General features: G+C 51.0%; 1 protein-coding gene across 1 annotated transcript in view; it reads right to left on the reverse strand.

Annotated features, from left to right (window-relative positions):
* The window catches only part of SDK2 (sidekick cell adhesion molecule 2), a gene marked incomplete at its 3' end in the record, with an annotated part of 267,015 nt that overhangs the window by 78,641 nt on the left and 168,709 nt on the right, over positions 1–19,665 (reverse strand). Inside the window, exons 6-12 of the mRNA XM_080924572.1 lie at positions 10,818–10,929; positions 9,295–9,485; positions 9,072–9,155; positions 5,681–5,875; positions 4,981–5,097; positions 4,007–4,174; positions 3,031–3,133 (exon numbers count right to left, since the gene is read on the reverse strand). Of these exons, the coding sequence (XP_080780698.1) occupies positions 3,031–3,133; positions 4,007–4,174; positions 4,981–5,097; positions 5,681–5,875; positions 9,072–9,155; positions 9,295–9,485; positions 10,818–10,929 (970 nt within the window). The remainder of the gene's footprint in view (positions 1–3,030; positions 3,134–4,006; positions 4,175–4,980; positions 5,098–5,680; positions 5,876–9,071; positions 9,156–9,294; positions 9,486–10,817; positions 10,930–19,665) is intronic.

Consider the following 19,665-nt stretch of genomic DNA (forward strand, 5'->3'; position numbering starts at 1 on the left):
ACACACACACACACACACACACACCTCTACCCATATCACACTCTTGGCATTATTTCCCATAAATCAAAGTTGAAACAAATAAAATAAATATTACCCCCCCCCCAGTCTCTTCGCCTCATTAGGGTAGAAAATTTTCAGAATAATCTAACTATGTAACTTGACTGCTAACTCATCCGGCCAGAGGTCTTTCGGGACCCTTTTGGCTTCGGATAACAACAGCCAATCCTTAGCAAATCAGAGACGTGTAAAAAATTTGATTACCAGGATGCTCATAATGAGATTTCTCCATATTAGCAAACATTTAGAAATGATAATAAAAAAATGCAGTCGCTGTGAACTGGCAAACTGTTTCCCTCAGACAGTGGACTCCACGCAATCCGGTCACTGAGTTGATGCAAACATATTTATTGGCATGGCACAAGGGCACAGTAGGTCCATAGGGGAAAATGATCAGAGAATAGAGTTTCTTTGGTGTCTTTAATGGAACTCAAATATCGTTACCATTGGTGTCCAATTAAGGGGAACAGTTAACTCTACACATGTTTTTTTGCTATTCCCCCCCTTTTCTCCTGATCTGAATTTTCCTCTTGCAATGTAATAAATTCATTACATGGTAGAAGCATAGGAAAATATTTATCAATAGTATTTATTAATAGTAGAAATAATAGTCTCAAGGTGGATTGTTCATGTCTTATCTAGATTTGGACCCATACACCGAACAGATTCTTTGAGACTGGCGGGCAGCCTGCAGCTGTCTGGGCCTCACTCCTGGGGCCCAGCTTTGTCTTGACAACACATCACTTGGGATTTGAACGGCCAATGCTTGAATTCGAGCCGCTGCTTTCTCCCTTTCTAGCCTGCTCAGGGGACCCCGGTGTGTTTTGTAGCTAGAATATCCTGTTTCTGGAAGAATATCAAAATCACTGGGAAGCTTTAAAAATGCTGAGGTTTGTGCCCCCTTCCCCTATTTAATCTCAAGGTGGCAGCGGGCAGCAGGGGTTGCCACCATCCAAGGAGCACAAACTGGGAGCAGAGACAGAAGGCTGGCCTTGGGCAAAGCTTGAGCTCCAGGTTCAGTGAGAGGTCTTTGGAGACTGATAGAGAGAAGTAACTTATGTCTGCCTCTTGTCTGCACACACGAGTGTGCAAGCACATGCATATACACACAGGTATGCTCATATGCACACACATGCAAACATGTACACACATATGCACACACATCTGCACACATATGCACATACACAGATGCATGCACATATGCACACACATACACACATGCACACACACTTGCACACACATTTGCACACACATATGCACACATGTACCCACATACAGACATGTACACATATGCACATACAGGCACACATGCATACACACACACAAGCGATGCAGACAGTTGCTGAGGTAACACAGTGGCTATTTGGGTGTTTTTCATCTAGTAGAACATAGTTGAAAACTATACAAAGGACATTACTATGTCATGCCAGACTGTGACTCGGTGGCATGGATGTGACTTTTCTCTGAAGATGCTTTCACAATTGCTTCAACATTTTTTTTTTTCTTTTAGAGGAAAATAAGATAACTCCAGAACTACAGATCCTGGAGTTGGTCTGCCTACCTCTGTCTGCCTACCTCGGTCTGACTAACTCTGTATGATTTCATGTTCGTGCCCCTGCTGGCATGTGATAATGCTCCAAAGGCCAATTTTGTTTATTTCATGAAACACTTTTTTTCCAGCTTGGCCAGGCAATGTGTTGCCTAAGGATCTAGCCTGGTGTCCTGCAATCTGGCTTCTTCAAAACTATACTGACTGGCAGACCGTCCTCTGTCCGGTGACCACCAGGTGGCGCTGTAAGACACTATTGTGAGGCTTAGGGAGGCCATATCTGCAGGAGGCAGGAGTGCCTACCCCTCCTGGCCTCCGTGGCAACTGTGGGACAGTATTACTAGTCATTAGCTAGACAGCAACATGCTGTGGCCTTCCAAAGAAGCAGTAATGCCGACTCCCCAGCCTTCTGGAACTTTCAGAAGAGCACAAAGGGACACGACCCCCCCCCCCCCCCGTTGTAGCTCTCAGAGTCTTCTCATGGTTTGGGAGCACCCTGGGTGTCCCTTGTTTGAGCTTGGGTATATGGAAGCTTTGGTCCACAGACACCCAGCCGAGACGCTGGCTTTTGGACCCACACTGAACTCTTGAGGGTCCAAACATCTTGGGGGTCAGGGTTCTGGCTTTCCCACAGGGGCCGGGGGGTAACTTCTATTTAAGCATTTTCCCCCTTGCATGTCCTCTTCCGGGGTTATCCCCTGAACTCACCTCCTGTCCTATCCCTAAGATCATCTCTGTGCCTTCTTGCCCAGACAGCTCCACTGTGAGCATCAAAGCAAGACATGAAGACCTTAAAATAGGGGCCTAAACTAGTTCATTCATGTGAGGTTAGTTAGGGGGTTTAAGAAGTGGGGAGCACACAACAGGAGTCTTGCAGCTCCTCATCCTAAATGCTTTTATCCCTTTTTCTCCCTGCCTCCCTCCTCTCTTTTCTTCGTGCGTAGTGTGTGCATACAATGTGTGTAGGGTGTACGTGCATATGCGTGTGTTAAGTATGTGGAGACTGTCTGCAGTTTTCTCCCGCACTCTCAGACAAGGGTCTCTCTCACTGAACCTCAGCAGGCTGGAGCAAGCTCCAGCACTCCCATCTCTGCCTCCCACAGTGCTAGGGTTAGAGGGACACATGCAGCTGTGCCTTGGTTTTGGGTACAAGGATTCGAACTTAGGTCCTTATGGTTACACAGCCAGTGTTCTTAGCTCTGAGTCATCCCCCGAGTCCTCCTCCTTGCTCTATTTCTCTGCCTTCCACCTCCTGCCTCAGGACTCTGCATCAACACAGCGCACACAGCCTAGTCCTTAGTCACCAAGCCTTTTTCCATCTCAGCCCTGTAGCCAGCTCTGGAAACAGCTCTCCCAGGTGGCATCAACTCCCCGATGCTGTCATCCTGTCTTATAAGCGTCCTCTCCCCCTTTTTGTGGAGTACCTGACAGTCACTCTGGGATCGTGGGTCACTCCACACACCATGGAGGCCTGGGTGCCCTTGATGACACTCTGGTCCTGGGGTGGCTTGGTGATGCGTGTCCGGGCTGTAAGACAAGATGCAGGGAGCAGGGATATGGTGTCAGGGATATGTTTAGTGAACAGGAATATTGAGCTGGCACTGTAGTAGGGCCAGGCAGGGGAGGGACACGCTAGAGCTGTACGTCTGGATGTTGGTAGAGGATGGGCGATGATCTCATATGCTGACAGGTGTGTGTCACATAAAAGCCCCAGTAGAGTAGAAAGGACAAAGTGTCCCAGGGACACTGTGATTCTCGGAAACCACAAACACGGTGAGGACTCAGGGCCATGGAGGGAATGGAAGTTGAAGACGGAGAGTGACTAGAGCTACCGGGCCAGCTTGTTGGTGCCAGACAAGGTCTAGCTACTCACTCCAGACCCTAGGGCTCAGCCTGGAGAGGTGGCCATAAACCTGCATGTCTGGGGTGCACACCTCAAGTGGAAGGGGCTTGAGGGATATGCTGGCTTCTCTCCAGGCCGATAATGGCAGGTGGCACACCAAGCAGACGGGCCCACCACAGCAGGCCTCCCCTACACCGCTAATGTCTTGGCTGCTTTCTCGGCAGCACAAGGGGAGGAGAGGGGCCGTGATGGACACTGTCTGGCCCACAGAGCCAAAAATATTTACTCTCTGGCTCTGTGTTGATTTCTGCCCTAAAATACAGAAGACAGCTTTTTTTTTTTTTTTTTTTTTTTTTTTTTTTTTATAAATAGTTCTCTGGACTCGGCCAAGCATGGCACGACCTCTCCATCCGGTGGCCTCACTGGCAGGGCCATCACCTCCTGGTTCCTGAGTTCATTTGTCATCATCCCCGTGACAGGAAGAGCCTTGATTATGTCACCAACCCAGTATGGACGTGCGGCTGCTGGCAAGCCCACCCCTACGGATGGTCACTCACCCCACACGACCAGGTCTGCCGAGGCCTCGTCTACTCCCCGAGAGTTGGTGGCCAAACAGGTGTAGGTACCAGCGTCCGAGATGTGGGTTGGGCTAATGAGCAGGCTGCCGGACTCCAGCAGCGTGAAGCGAGGCAGCTGAACAGAACCGCTGGCTAAGATGCGCTCCCCTGGGGCGACATAGGGTTTTTACGGGGTATCAGATGAAGCCTTGATGCTGGCCCTAAAAGCTCCAGCTTTGGGAGATCTCAGGCACCCACCCAGCTCTGGAAATGTTAAATGACTTGTTAAGTATTAAGTGTCAGGCTGAGCTGGGGCTTGGTGAGGTTCACCGGTTCCCAGGACAGCAGTGCCCTTTCTACCACCCTTTTTTTTTTTTTTTTTTTTTTTTTTTTTTGTCATTCCTTCACCCGCCACCATGTCTGGCCTTCACCAGATGAGGCCACACTCTTGTCTGCGGTGGCTGCTTGCAGCCAGCCAGCCATTGCCTGGGGGCAGCTGCACTTGGGTGGGGAGAGGAGAGGGGAGAGAGGCTGACAGGGCGGGCAACGATTGCCGATTGCCGTCTCAGCGGAGGACAGGATGCCTCTGGAGAGAGAGTCACCTTCAGGGGAGCTGAGAAGGCGAGGGAGGGATAGATGAAGGGTGCGGCCCGGCTGTGCAGAGGAGGCGTGGCATAGAGATAGAGATACATAGATAGATCAATAGACAGACAGGCAGATGGGTAGAAACAGCACCAGATCTGGACAGACGGGCCCCTTGCAGTGGGAAATAGGAGGTCTTGGACCGGGCCTGGGAAAGACAGAGGCAGACGGAGAAGCAGAGCACTGGGGATTGTGAAAAATGGGCAGCTCGGTGTGCGGCCCTTACAGCGGCACGTGGGGGGAGCTCAACCCTGCTCGATCTTGGAACTAAGAGTTGAAGACTTCCCTAGACTCTCCCATGACTGTGTCCTTTGTATGAACACCCCGCTTACCTTTCTGCCAAGTGATAGCAGGCCGTGGTGCCCCTGAGGTCTCACACGCCAGTACCACCGACATACCGTCAATCACTGTGCTGTCGAGGGGGCCTCTGGTGATATTAGGGGCAATGCCTGGAGAAGGAGACAGCGGGATCTCTTAGCAACACCTAGTAAGACCCCCAAGATCTCAGAGCCCACAGTATAGTCAGGTTCTCCCTTTCAGCAGCTGGCCCTGCTGTTACAGAGCTTTCTGCAGGGAGGCTTGTGGGAGATTCTCCACATACCCATCCTCTGAAACCTCACACATCCACTAAGGGGAACCTGAGGATGCAGAGGGATTCTTACACCCTCAGTGACAAAGTCAGTGGGACCTGACCTCCACTGAACATGTGCTAATTGGTGCATGAAAGAGCAGCTGAAAGCCACCTTTGTGCTGGGTCTCCCGAAGCCTGGGTGACCTCTCTGACCCGAGGTCATCAATTGGAACTGGCTTTTCTCCAAGGGCATCAATGGCTCCAGGACCCATGGAGAAGATCGTGAGTGGGCAGGGTTCCTTGCAGTTGACAAGATGCTGTGCCACGTGGTGCCATGTGGGATAGCCTCCCAGAGTCACACCGTAGTGCAGGCCCACCCTACCATGTTCCTCAGCAGTGAGTGTGGAAGGATGCCGTGCCTCATGGGGAGGCTCAGAGGCAGCCACGGGGAGGACACTTACTGGTGACAGCCAGGTAGGTAGAGGTCTGTGCCTCGCCAGCTGCGTTGTGGGCAAAGCACTGGAGCATGCCCGTGTCATCGGGCAGTAGGCCGCTGATCTGCAGGTCACCGTCACTGCGCTGCTTGAAGCGTGTTAGTTTTCCCACCTCCACCAACGACGCGTCCTTGTACCAGGTGATGGAGGGAGGCGGCACCCCTGTGGAAGGCCAGGGCCGCAGTCAGCCATTCTGCCATCCCAGGCCGGAGTCTGCAGGAGGGCCTAGGGTGCCGTGCTTTCTGGAACATTCTCATAGGCATCCATTTTTTATTGGGTAAGTTTCTTTTAAAAGTTTCAAAAAATTTGGGATAAATCCCCCCCCCCCCCCCAGGAAACGGAAATTTCCTCGAATCAGTTCCCTGGAGAAATGCTTCATTGGGCATTTTTTAGAGGGAAGGTTTATTATTATTGTTGTTGTTGTCGTTTACATTCTTATTTATTATTATGGGGAGGGCACATGTATGGAGGCCAGAGGACAGCGTTGTGGAGTTAATTCTCTCTTTCCACCTTTATGTAGGTTCCAGGGATTGAGTCCAGACTGTCAGAGTTTTTGGCAAGCACCTTTACCCAAAGAGACACCTCATCTGTACCTGTTACTAATGAGTTCCTTCAGACAGACAGAGGCAGGAGGACCTCTGACTCTGAGGCCAGCCTGGTATATATATATATATATATATATATATATATATATATATATATATATATAGAGAGAGAGAGAGAGAGAGAGAGAGAGAGAGAGAGAGAGAGAGAGAGCACTCCAGGACAGCCAGGATTACACAGGGAAACCCTGTCTCAAAACAAAACAAAAAACCAAACAACAGGGCTGGAGAGATGGCTTAGTGGTTAGGAGCACTGACTGCTCTTCCAGAGGTCCTGAGTTCAAATCCCAGCAACCACATGGTGACTCACAACCATCTGTAATGGGATCTGATGCGCTCTTCTGACGAGTCTGAGACAGCTACAGTGTACTTACATAATGAATAAATAAATCCTTAAAAAAACAAACAACAGACACAAAAATGTTTCATTTTAAACTGTGTGTGCATGTGTGTACATGTGTGTGCATGTGTGTGCATGTGTGTGCATGTGCATGTGTGGGTGCCTGAGGAAGCCAGAGGCATACAGACCATCCAGAGCTGGAGCTACAGGTGGTTGGTTGTGACTTTCCTGATGTGGGTACTTGGAACTAAACTCAGGACTCTGAGCACTTTCTCCAGCCTCTGTTATGATTATTATTTTAAAGTGTACTTATTTTACATATGTGTGTGTGTTTTCTTCTTATATGTATGCATGTGATCACATGTGTGACTGGTGTTCACAGAATTCAGAAGATGACGTCTGGAATTATGAGTGCTTGTGAATAATGGGCATGGGTGGTGGGAGTCAAACCTGGGTCCTCTGCAGGAGCAACCCGTGCTCTTAACTACTGAGCCCTCTCTCTAGGCCCTGTTGTTATTTTTGAGACAGGGGCTCATGTATCCCAGGCTAGCCTTGAACTCTCTAGGTAGCTGAGGATAGCCTTGACTTTTTTTTTTTTATCCTTCTGCCTTAATCTCCCAAATACTGTATTACAAAGGGTGTGTGTTGCCATGGTTGGTTTATGCAGTGCTGAGGATTGAACTCACGGCTCCATGAATGCTGTTCAAATACTATCAACGGAGCTAACTCTCCATCCCTGGCTTCTTCAATACCTACTTCAGCTTTCTTCTTCTTTCTCTTCACCTTCCTCCTCTTCCCCTCCTCCTCCTCTTCTTCTTCCCCCTCCTCCTTTTCTCCCTCCTCCTCTTCCCCTCCTCCTTTTCCCCTCCCCCTCTTCTCCCTCTTCTTGCCCCTCCTCTTCTTCCTCTTCTCCTTCCTCCTCTTCCCCTCCTCCTCCTCTTCTTCTTCCTCCTCCTTCCTTATCATTATTATATTTTGAAGACAATATAGCCCTTAAATATTATATATTTAAGACTCTGCAGCCCAGGCTGGTCTTGAACTCACGTCAATTCTCTTTCCCCAGCCTCCTGAGCAGGGATGGTAGGTGTGTGTCTAGTTTTCACTGCACTGCTTTGCTCAGCCTTCTGTGTCCTGTGCTAGCCTCCAAGAGCAGTGCCCCCTCCCCACAATGGAGCCCAGGCAGAGAAGCAGGCAGAGGGACCTCATCTCAGGCATGCATACAGAGGAAGATGAAACTCTCCATCCCTTGGCCTGGTTCTCTCTCCCCATTGGTGTCCCTCGGTTCTTCCCGTGCTCCCCGTTCACCCCCTGCCTCTGCTCAAGCTTAACTTCCCCTGCTTCCTGGCTCTCTGAGGCAGCTACAGCTTTGCACCCTCCTCCCAGCTCCCTTCCACCCTGCTTTCAGCAGCCTTTCATCCACTGTAGGACCACAATTGTTTGCTGTTCATTGCGACACGATGGGGGGGGGGCAGGGTGTGGCTCACAATCGACAGCATGTCACGATTTAATTGGCAGCCTTGTTTCTTTCTTAGTGGCACATAATATAATGGCACATCTCATAGCTCACGGCGTTTCCAGTGAGATGAAATAAGGCCTCTTTGTTTATTGGCTTCTTCCTCTTTGTTAATGTGTGAGTTGGAGAACAGAAGGGACCGGGCTATGTAAAGTCGGCCTGGTTCACTCCCCTTGGGCGGCCAAGAACAAGAGCCCCTGGTGAGATTATGTGACAGCAGGGTCTACCTGTCACCTCTCTGCTCCCACGGGCCTCTACCTAAGGGTCTCAGAAGAGTTGCGGCACCACAAACCTGTCTACACTACTGGGGCCACATCAGATACTTTGCTCGGGATTCTCTATTCTCCGGATAGCCTGGAACTCTCAGCAATCCTCCTGCCTCAGCCTCTAAATGCTAGGATGCCTGAGTCCGCATATTCGATGTGATAGCCCTTTTTAACCCTTTCCCCCTAGCTATCCTTCAGGCTCGGTTCTGCCAGGATGGGGACAGTAAGGACAGAAAACTGTGACAGAGGGCTAAGTAGGACTAGCAGGGGGTGGAGACCAAGCCAGGCACTCCCCCTCCCCCAAATGGGTTGAGTGGATGCCGCCCGTTCAGGTGAGACACACCGGGTCTGTGGATGCTGGCAAAACGGGTGATTCGACATTGTCTACAACTCTCAAATTATGGGCAATTTGGGTCTGTCACCTGTCCTGAAATTACGGTAATTTGGGCTCATTTGTAACTCTGGAAGTTACGTGGGTTGATTTGCAGTCTGAGATTACGGTAATTTGGCTGTTTGTTTCCTGGGTGCTAGCTTCTAGCTAGCCTGTCACGGGTCTGGAGGGGGGGGGTGGGGCTTGGAGATGTCCTGGCAGGGATGAGGGAGGTTGAAGGTCTCCACACCCATGCTTCTGTGTTACCTTTGGCTCGACAGGGGATGTCTACCACCTTCTCCATCTCAGCTGTGATGTGTCGCTCAGGCTCTCTGACAAACTGAGGTGGTTCTGCGGGGGAAGGAGAGGGAGACAGGTTTAGGAGGCCTGCTGCTTTTATATCTAGCCGCTGTGGAGGTGGCATCCGGCCACACTCCTGTGCCCTCCCTTCTCCCAGAACAGAGGAACCCCAGCACTTGCTCGGACTCACCCAGCACCGAGAGGTAGGCGCCTCGTGTGACAGGGCCCACGCTGCTACCGCGTAGCATGGCCTCACACTCGTAGTAGCCGGCGTCGCTGACCACGGGGTTGGCGATGGTGAGCCTGCGGTTGTAGTTGCTGATACCATTGGAGAGCAGAGCCCCATCTTTCTTCCACACAATGTGCAGCTTGACCAGAGGCCTACAAGGTAAGGGAGGCAGCTGCTTTCAGTCAAGGGCTTCTGGAGGGACCATGGGGGCGGCAGATGTGGGAAGGAACAGGGATGTAGTTGGTGTTGGCATGGCAATGGGGTAAGGGTAGTGGCTCTGGGTGGTTGTGAATGTCAATCATGGAGAACGTTCCCAGCAGGGTTAGGTCACAATGGTAACTGCACACACCGCCCTGGGAGAGCCTGGTGGCTGGCCTAAGTTATTTGCTGAGCTCTCCCTGGGCACCAAACCTTCCCTTCTTTGAGTAGGTGACTTGGGAGGAGTGGAGGATTAGGGGAAGTGGGACTCAAGGGCAGACAGACAGACCCACCCTCAACTCTGAGGGGCAAGGAGCATGTGCAGCTTCGTGGGCTTAGGGATCTGGTTTGCTCGGACATTCCTTCCCAGCACCTAGCGGTTACTAAGGATGGGCCTCCCTAGGTGGAGTGGGGACTAGCTGTTTGAGGGCACTCAGAATCTTCTAGAAAAGGCTCTCCACGGGTTATGCAAGTGTGGGAGACACAAGGCAGGGACTTGGTTGCAGGTTTTCTCAGGCTTTTAACACACATCCTAGCCAAGTTTCCCACCTTTTGTGAAACACTGAAGTCTGTGGGAATCCTTAGGGGACCTTGGGACCATCGTCTAATTCCACAATGGTGACATGACTTTTTCCTCTATAGATTACCCAGGTGGGGCGGGCTGGGGTCAATACTCTCCTTGCATGCCTTATGGTGAGGTGTGTGCCAGGTCACACCCATTTTATAGATGAGTAGACTGAGGCCCATGGTGGGGCAGGGAGCTGGGCCAACTCGGAGAGCTGGCTTCAGTCATCACTGCTACTGGCCATTTGGGTGACTGGGACAGTCTGCTTGCCCTATCTAGGCTGAGGCTCTTGACACGTGTCATGCTGGGGAAAAGGATGTGGGATGATTGCACCACACCGTTCTTTTAGGAGGGGGTTTAGGGACTGAGGGACTAGAGGGACACAATAGTGCCTTACAAAGTCTGTGTTCACCACCTTCCATACATAACTCCTTCAGTGAACCCCACCTACAGAAGAGGTCTTCTTGGAGGGACCATCTTCCCCTCTTTGGATGGCTTGGTGTTAGAGAGAGAGCTCCTCTCTGGCCCTGTAGCCTGGGCTAAACCTGCTGCTCAGCGGCTCACCACGGCTGGCACTTTCCGTGAGCTCGCTTGACGGTGTCCATCCGCCCCCTTTCCGGCTCTCACAGGTCATCGGACCAGGTGGCTAGACTTTGCTCAAAGAGGATGGCGCTCCTGGCTGTGGCTCTGGTAAGGGATCAGTCAAAGATGCACCACCTACCTGGCGTTGGCCACACACTCCATGGTCACCTCCGAGGTCCCGGCCACAACACTGGTGTTCTTGGGAGGGATGATGATGGTTGGTGCAATGGGGTCAGCAGGCCCCCCAACATCTGAGAAGACCAGAAGAAGTGTTAGGAGGGCAGAGTTAGAAACCCCGTCTCTGCCTGCCCACGTGGTCCAAGGAGACCTTACCCCTTAAGATACAGAGTAGGACGCCGTATGGGAAGACCCATAGCTGCCCCTCTGGACAGACCTGGGATGTTTTTCCTTCCTCTGCTCATGAGAAGTGTCAGGGGAGCTCTAGGAGGTCTCAAAGGCCTCTGGTCTCCTTCCACGCTCCTCTCCAACCACGCCCCACCTCAACCACGCCCCTCTCCAACCACGCCCCACCTCAACCACGCCCCTCTCCAACCACGCCCCACCTCAACCACGCCCCTCTCCAACCACGCCCCACCTCAACCACGCCCCTCTCCAACCACGCCCCACCTCAACCACGCCCCTCCTGGCCACGCCCCTCCCTCTACTCACTGCTATCTGATCCCACTTCCTTCAAAATGCTGCTTCTCGCCTAAGTTTATCTCACTGATCTACTTCATTCCTGCACCGGACCACACCCTCTCCACACTGAATACAGTGGTGTTCCTCCCTGTTGGAAAACATGGCCCTCCAACCGAAACAGCTGCCATCTTCCCCAGTTCTGCTGCACCTGCTGGGTGTAAGAGACTGGGGGAATCAGATTTGAGACTCCCTTAGAGAAGGAAGGAGTAGGGTTGAGATCCTGGAAAGGGTGGGGAGGGTCACTGGACCCTCACTGAGATCCTGACTGTTTCTTCCATCTTTTGCAATTGAGCCAAGTTTCGGGAGGCCTCAGGGTCAGGGCCTTTGGCAGTGGTAGAGTCTTGGGAAAATTAACTAAAAGAGGCTGTAAGTTATAGGAAAACCATCATCCATGTTGGGAAAAGGCTTCAATATGGCTGCTTTGGGGTCCCTAAACTCCTGTTAGTAGCCCTTCCTATGCTCTGTAAACATGTCTAGTAAACTCACTGGCTCCCTGGTGTGGGGGTTTGAGTGAGAGTGTCCCCATAGGCTCACGTGTTTAAAAACTTGGCCCCAGTTGGAGGCGCTGCTTGGGGGGAGGTTATGAAACTTTTAGGGGGTGCGGCCTCCCTCACCTTTCAGTTTGTTCTGTTTCATGTTTGAGTTTTTAAAGGTGTGATGATCTTTTGGCTCTCTGCTACCTGCCTTCTTGACTCTCCCTCTGAACCCATATGCCCAAAGTGTTGGACCAGAGCAACGAAAAGCAGCTAACACCCCTGGGGGGAGCTTTGGTGGAATTGTACTTTGGCTTGTCGAGGGAGGAGACTTTTACAGCTCTTCAGGGAGGGAATTCTCCCAGGGGTCCCCTCCCCCTGGTTCAGGGCCACCCAGCAGCCATGGATGTGGCTTTGTTTAGAAGCAGGGTCTTTGTAGATGTAACTGGTTCAGCAGAGCTCATGTTCTTTGGGGGAGGGGAGGCAGGCTCTCTATCCAACAGGAACAGCATCCTTCCGCATAGGTTTTGCACAGGAGTCAGGGACTCCAGAACAAGACCCACAGGGGAGAAGCCGAGCAAAGGCGGAAGTGGAGACTAGATCTGAGGAAGGGGTACAGGGGGTGCCAGCTTCCAGGTGTAAAAGAGGCTGTGGAGACCCCCTAGTGCCTCTTGAGGGGTGATGGGGGCCTCACGACTCCTTGATGCCAGATTTTATCTCCAGACCCATGAGAGAGTCTGTTCTCACGATAAGCCTCCATGTGGCGACATGCTGTTATGGTGACCAAAAGGGGCCAGTCCAGGTGTTGCCATGGAGGCCGAGACGGTGCTGGCTATGGGCCGAATTTTGTCTCCCGATGGCTCATATTCTGAGGTCCTAATGCTGACACGATGGTATTGGAGGTGCCCCTGTAGCAGCTGATGAGATTTGGCTAGGTTGGTGGGGTATGGCCCCACCATGGGATTAGCACCTTCAGCCTCTTTCTCTTGTTCCCTTTCTGTCCCTTCCCCTCTCTCAGATACCCCCGTCTCTATATTTCTTGCATCTTCTTTATCACCTTTCTCTGTTGCATTACCTTTCTTTCTCCCTGCCTCCCCCTCTCTCCTTGTCTGTCTCTGCCTCTCCCCGCTTCCCCTACCTCCCCTCCTCTTCAGCCACACGAGGACACAGCCACACGAGGACACAGCCACATGAGGACACAGCAAGTGAGCAGGCAATTGTATGCCAGTCAGCAGCCGTACCCTCGCCAGCCCTGCCTTGCCACTCCCCGACCCGGAGTCTCCAACCCCAGACCGGGGACAGTGTCAATAAATGCATCTTCAGGCTGGGCATACGGCCTTGTCACTAGCCTCTGAGCTAATGTTTGGTCCTGGGGGCCACCATGTCTCAAGCAGGGAACAGGCACATGGTGCTCAGCAGGTGTGTGCAAACACCCTCACGTGACTGAAGAACCACAGTGTGACTGTTGTCATTGTCCACCATGAAGAGGTGGCCTTCATGAATGGGCTCATGAAACATCCTTGCTGTGGACAGGGTGGTGCCATGGCCTCCCTGTGCACTCTGGGCTCTTTCAGAGGTGCCTGGCTCCTCTTTCTGGGCCAGTATAGGCCCAGCACTGCCTACAGCCTTGGCATCCACTCTACACCTCTTCTGGGCTCTTAAAATACACCCGGAGAGAACTTTTTTCTCGTGTGACGACAAATCTATCTAGTTGGCTTCCTTCCAGGACTCTTTAGCGGGAGCGGGCTGTGACAGCTTGCACAGGTGTAGGTGACGACGGTGTGTGTGTGTGTGTGTGTGTGTGTGTGTGTGTATGGGGGGGTTAGCCTCTGTGGGCCAAGAGAAAGGCACGTGGTATCCTCGAAGCCATTGTGAGCCGCTCTGGCCGGGCCAGGGCAGGTTTCCCGGCTGAGCTCTAGGCCTTGTTAGAGACGGCCGAGGAAGAGTAGGAATAAAAATGTAAAAATAAAGAAAAGCGAACGGGCAAGGAGGCATATAAAGCAGAGTAATTGCAACAATATAAAGTCTCATGTAGGGGCCATAAAGTGCGATCGGATTGAAAGCTGCTGATATAGCTGAATCCATAACCGTGTGCTCTAAGTTGTTTATTACATGCCTGCGCGCAGGTACCATGGCCCAGATTAATGGGCCACGCCGAGGAGACAGACTGTTAGAGTCGGAGCCAGGGCTGCCGACCTGATGAACAGCCAGCCTAGAGGAAGGCGAGCCATGGGGAGGTGGGGATTAAATAAGGAGGGCTGTGTGGCCGGTCTGGGCACGGTGGCTGAGATACAGGGAGAGAGGATAGGCCTGGGGCTTAGGGAAGCCTGGGCCTTAGGCTTGCTCTGTTTCAGGTGTTCCAGGGGTGACCTAGACAGGTGACTGTATTCAGCTCAGTCTCTGTTTTCTCAGGAATGAATCCAGAATAAACATCATTTCTTGGAGCCGGGGACATAGCTCACTGGGTTGAGTGTTTGTCTAGCATGCAGGAAGCTCTGGGTTCAATTCCCAGTGTGGTGCCGGGAGAGGCAGCAGAGGTGGGGTATGGTGGTGGGCAGGGTGGCTTGAGCCTTTAATCTCAGCACGCCGGAGGAAGAGGCAAGTGGATCTCCGTGAGTTCAAGGTCAGCCTGGTTTACATTATTAGTTCCAGGCTAGCTAGGGCTACATATCGAGATCCTGTCTCAAAATAACAACCAGGCACGGTGGTACATTGTAATCTCAGGGTGCACAAGGCAGAGGCAGGAAGATCAGGAAGCTTAAGGCTAACCTCAGCTATATATTGAGTTCAAGGTCAGTTGGAGCTATAGGAGATTCTCTTGGAAAAAAAAAATCCACCATCAGAGTCAGGCCAGGGGCTGCGAACCTGTTAGCATTGCTACTTGGGAGGTCGAAGCAAGAAGATAAAGACTGTAACTTAGCAAGACTTATCACGAAATAAAAAGAATACATCCCATCTTGCTTAACGAGTATCTGTGGGTTCTGGGTTTGATTCCTAGTACTGAAAAAAACAAAACAAAACAAAACAAAAAAACCCAAAAACCAACCAAACAAACAAACAAAAAAGACAAATTGTAGCACCTGTCTGGGTAGTGTGAATTTAGGTCCTCGCTCAACACATCTTGCTTGGTGGCTATCAGGAACAGGGGATTCCCCTCAAAGAGAGATGGTAGGATCTGTCCTCATGGGAAGGAAAGCTGGGAGTCTCACTGGTGACTTAAAGATGCCTGTGCTGGAAGGAGGCTGGAGCGGCTCAGTAAGAGAGCAGAATGCCCTGCATATAGTAGGTGCTCAGTGAAGGATGGTACTCCTCTTGGCAACAGCCTACCCATGTTGGGGAGAGCTGCCCCTACCACATGGAAGCTGAGTGTCAGACCCTGGGGTTACTGAGAAGTGGGAGTTGTAGGGCCTCAGGGGTTCTTCCCTGAGAGAGATACCCTGGCCCAGCCTTTGGGGAATAAAGCAGAACCTCTCGATGCTGGAGATGGGAGGGGAGTATGGCTTCATGAAGCCCTAGGCATGAATGCTAACCACTCTACCTGAGTGTGTGTGTGTGTGTGTGTGTGTGTGTGAGCTCCACCCCAAGCATAGGTGTGCTGAGAGAAGAGAAAGAGAGGTGATCTAAAACAGAACGATATGAGGGAGAGTGTAGACACCATAGCAGTAGTTCTCGGAGATAAGGGGGATGTCAGACTTTATGGTCTTGGCTTGCATTCCCTCCCTAGACTACCCCTTTCTGCCTGCAGGAGGAAGGGGTTGGCGGTTCTAGGGCATTACCCAGCTGAATCCACACGTGTCCTCAGCATCACTCTCAGCACACTGCTAATACCAGGTCAGAAGTACCTCAGGTTAGGAAGCCCAGTTTCTATCCCTGCCATGGGGTGAAGCAGATTCGACTCGATGATGTCAAGTTGGATTTAGTGGTTGAGGATATATAAGGCCAGCGATGGCAAGAGGACAAAGCCAGTGGAGCACAGTGGTTGTCTAGGGGTGAAGAGGACAGAAGTTTTGTGATGAGACTGAAAGCATGGAGATGGGGCCCTTTTAGAGAGTAGTGGGAAGCCCCGGGGAAAACTGGGTTTCAAAGGGAGATGTGTTTAGATTTTGTCAGATTGAATGTTTGAGATGGTAATAGATGAATATCTAGATGCTGTCAAGATGGGTGTCTGGGTGGGTATCTAGATGGGTAATTAGATGGGTGTCTAGGTGGGTGTCTAGGTGGGTGTCTAGATGGGTGTCTAAGTGGTGTCTAGGTGGGCGTCCAGGTGGGTGTCTAGGTTGTTGTCTAGATGGATGTCTAAGTGATGTCTAGATGCTGTCTAAATGGGTGTCTAGGTGGGTGTCTAGATGGGTGTCTAGGTGGTATCTAGGTGGGTGTCTAGGTTGTTGTCTAGATGGGTGTCTAGGTTGTTGTCTAGATGAGTGTCTAGGTTGTTGTCTAGATGGGTGTCTAGGTTGTTGTCTAGATGAGTGTCTAGATGCTGTCTAGGTGGGTGTCTAGATGGGTGTCTAGATGGATGTCTAGATGGGTACCTACATGGATGTCTAGGTGGGTGTCTAGGTGGGTGTCTAGGTGTGTGTCTAGGTGGGTGTCTAGGTTGTTGTCTAGATGGTTGTCTAGGTGGGTGTCAAAGGTGGGTGTCTAGGTGGGTGTCTAGATGGGTGTCTAGATGCTGTCTAGATGGGTGTCTAGGTGGGTGCCTACATGGATGCCTAGGTGGGTATCTAGGTGGGTGTCTATATGAGTGTCTAGGTGGGTGTCTAGGTGGGTGTCTAGATGAGTGTCTAGGTGGGTGTCTAGATATATATTTGAGATGGTGATGGACAGGTGTCTAGATGGCTGGAGATGTTTGGAGGTGCCAGGCTTGGGACCTCCTGGTATGGACTTGGCATCGATTCATGAAATTCAGGAGTGAAAGATGAAGGCTGAGCCTCAGATGCTGGGCTTTCTCACTTCCTGGGACAGGAAGTGGTGGTAGGGGAGGACCCATAAAGGGTGCAGAATGTAGACCGCAGGATTCTGTAGCTCAGGAAATAGGGCCAGGCAGGGGTGAAAGGTTGGGGTATCTACGTGATGCTACAGGGGGGTGGATGCAGGATGGGAATAGGCTAGAAGAAACACTAAGGTTGGGTGACTGACAGAGCCAGGGAGGGAGACATCTGTGTCCTTCTGTACAGAGCAGCTCAGGAAACCACAGAGGTGCCAAGGGCTCAGGCTTTATGGTTAACGAGTGTGTGGGTCCCAGGCCTGAGTTTGCCAGTTATTAGCAAAACTCACTGGGAAGTGAATATTACTTCCATGGCCTGTCCCCTCAGTTTTTGTCACCTATGAGATGTGATTCATGGGAACCAGTAAGATGGTTCAGCAGTGAGCGGCACTTGACACCAGGCTCGAGGACCTGAATTTGATCCTCAGGGTCCACATGGTGGAAGGACAGCACTGAGGCTTTTAAATGGTCTCCTACTCCCAAATGTGTGCTGCGGAATGTGTGCGCCCCTCCTTCCCCTGGTGAACGCAGTATAAAGTGGCGATGGTGACAGCCTAGCCAGTTGGCCAGTGAGGCAAGCTGCAGAGATGGCACTTGTGACCATCAGAATGGGGAGAGCCTTAGGCACTCAGGAAGCAAGCCTCAGAGGAGAAAAACAGCGGTGGTGTCAGAAGCCACCAGGATTGGTGAGACTCACCTTTGTGGGACACACCTGGTTGTCATGTGTTGTGTGGCCTAGACTTTGAGTCTGGATACCCTGAGGCTGGAGACTTGTTGTCCTGAAGGTTGGGGATGAGCAGGTGTCCATCCGTGAGGTCTTTTTTGATGCCTACAGGCTCCTGGGGCCAGGTGAGTTGCCCTGAGTCGGTCAGTCTCCTGTGACCAGGTTGTGGTGAGGGACAGCCCAGGGACCAAAATGCAGGCATGTGCTGCATTTGATTCATGCTCCAGATATAGACTTAATGGCAAAACCCCAAAGTGCGGAAGCCAAGGCTTTAGCTTTAGGGCTCTATGGGAACCCAGGTTTTGCTTAAAGGGTTTCCACCACCAGTTGGGGGAGGTAGGCAAGACCTGGCACATGGCAGGGGCTGTCGTGTTGAGATGGGTTAGGCCCTCACAACCACAGTTAGGATGGAGAATTGACAGGGTGGCTCTCGAGGATATGGACCATGATGCTTCCTGCAGAACTAGGATACTATGGTGACCAGAACCTCAACAGTCAAGCTGTGACCTCATGGGCAAGCCCAGACAGGGAGAGCATCCTTCTGAGAACTACTAGCTAGAAACAGGGCACAGATAGAGCTTGCCATGTGGAAGCCATGTTGGATCCAGCATCCCAAAGCTACTTCTGTCACATGACCATCAAGGGACAGTCCCTTCTGTGTTCCTTCTCCCAACACTGCTACAGACACTGTCACACAGTAGAAGTGGCCAGGCCTATGGAGAGAGTGACTCACAAGGCCCAGGAGCATCAAAGGGCCATTAGCTCTTTCCTGAAAAGTCCTGCTGGATGGACACCTGCTCATCCCCAGCTCTTTAGCCTCCGGGTATCCAGGCTGCCCACCATGGACCTCAAGCTGCGCATGCCCACCCAGCTCTTGAAATATACCTTGCATCTGTTTGATTTAATGAGATTTAATTTTAGCTAATTTACATTTAATTAAAAACGGATCCCCAATCCAGTTATTAGAACACTTTTCAGTCGAAGTGGAGCAACTTGGACGTAAGGCTTTATGGCTGTAAATCTGATGAAATCTAAATACGGATCACGCATTTCAGATGAAGATTTAGCATTCAAATTGAGATGCGCTTCAAGTGTAAGACATGCCGAGATTTCACAGACTTAGCACGCAAAAAAAAAAAAAAAAAAAAAATCTGATGTAAAATAGCCTGCTAATATATTCTGTATTGATGGCATGCTAAAAGGATATTTTGGATACATCGGGTTAAATAGAACACATTAATAAAATGAATTCTGCTTATTCCTTTTTTACTTCGTGAAAAAATGAGGTAAGCTTCAGTGCGGTAGTGTATGCCTGCAATCCCAGGTGGAGACAGGTGGGTAGGGAGTTCAAGGTCATCCTCAGCTACACAGGGAGTTCAAGGCTATGTGAAATTCTGTCTCAAAGAGGAAAAAAAACCCCAAAACCAAAAAACCCAACCCCCCCAAACAAAGACACATCCAAATAAATAAAACACATAAATAATATAAATGAATACAAATGGGGCCAATGGAAACATTTAAGATGGTATGTGGGACTCATGTTAATATTTTATTTTACTCTCTATTATATTCCCATACAATAGTACAGGTCTGATCTCTCTCTCTCCCTCCCTCCCTCTCTCTCTCTCTCTCTCTCTCTCTCTCTCTCTCTCTCTCTGTGTGTGTGTGTGTGTGTATGTGCATTAGCTAGATGTGGACTTTTAGGACTGTGATATTAGGTGCAATTTTGGGATTGCCAGCTTGATTCTTTCTTTCTTCATTGCCAATGAGCAGGACTCCCCTAAGGGATGCTTAGCTGGAGGGAGCTGGGAGTTTGATGGGGAAAGAAGGGAGAAGAAGGAGGGTGTGGCTTCAAGCCAGGTAGCAGGGAAGCTGAACTGCTGGTGGGCGAAGTGGCAATTGCTCTCACACATTGGCTGGCAGGCAGGCTGGGGGACTGTGTCAGTGCAGGCACAGGGTTTTGAAATGCAGTCACTCGTGGGAGGGAGATTAGCTAAAAATCAGCCGAACCCGGCACTGATTACAGCTAAGGATGTCGGAACGGAGGGTTTGGAATGAAGGAGACAGGCAGCTGGGTGGGTTTGGGGTGGAGGCAGGTGAGGGA

Source organism: Micromys minutus (genome assembly GCF_963924665.1).
Source record: "Micromys minutus genome assembly, chromosome: 10".
NCBI lineage: Eukaryota > Metazoa > Chordata > Mammalia > Rodentia > Muridae > Micromys > Micromys minutus.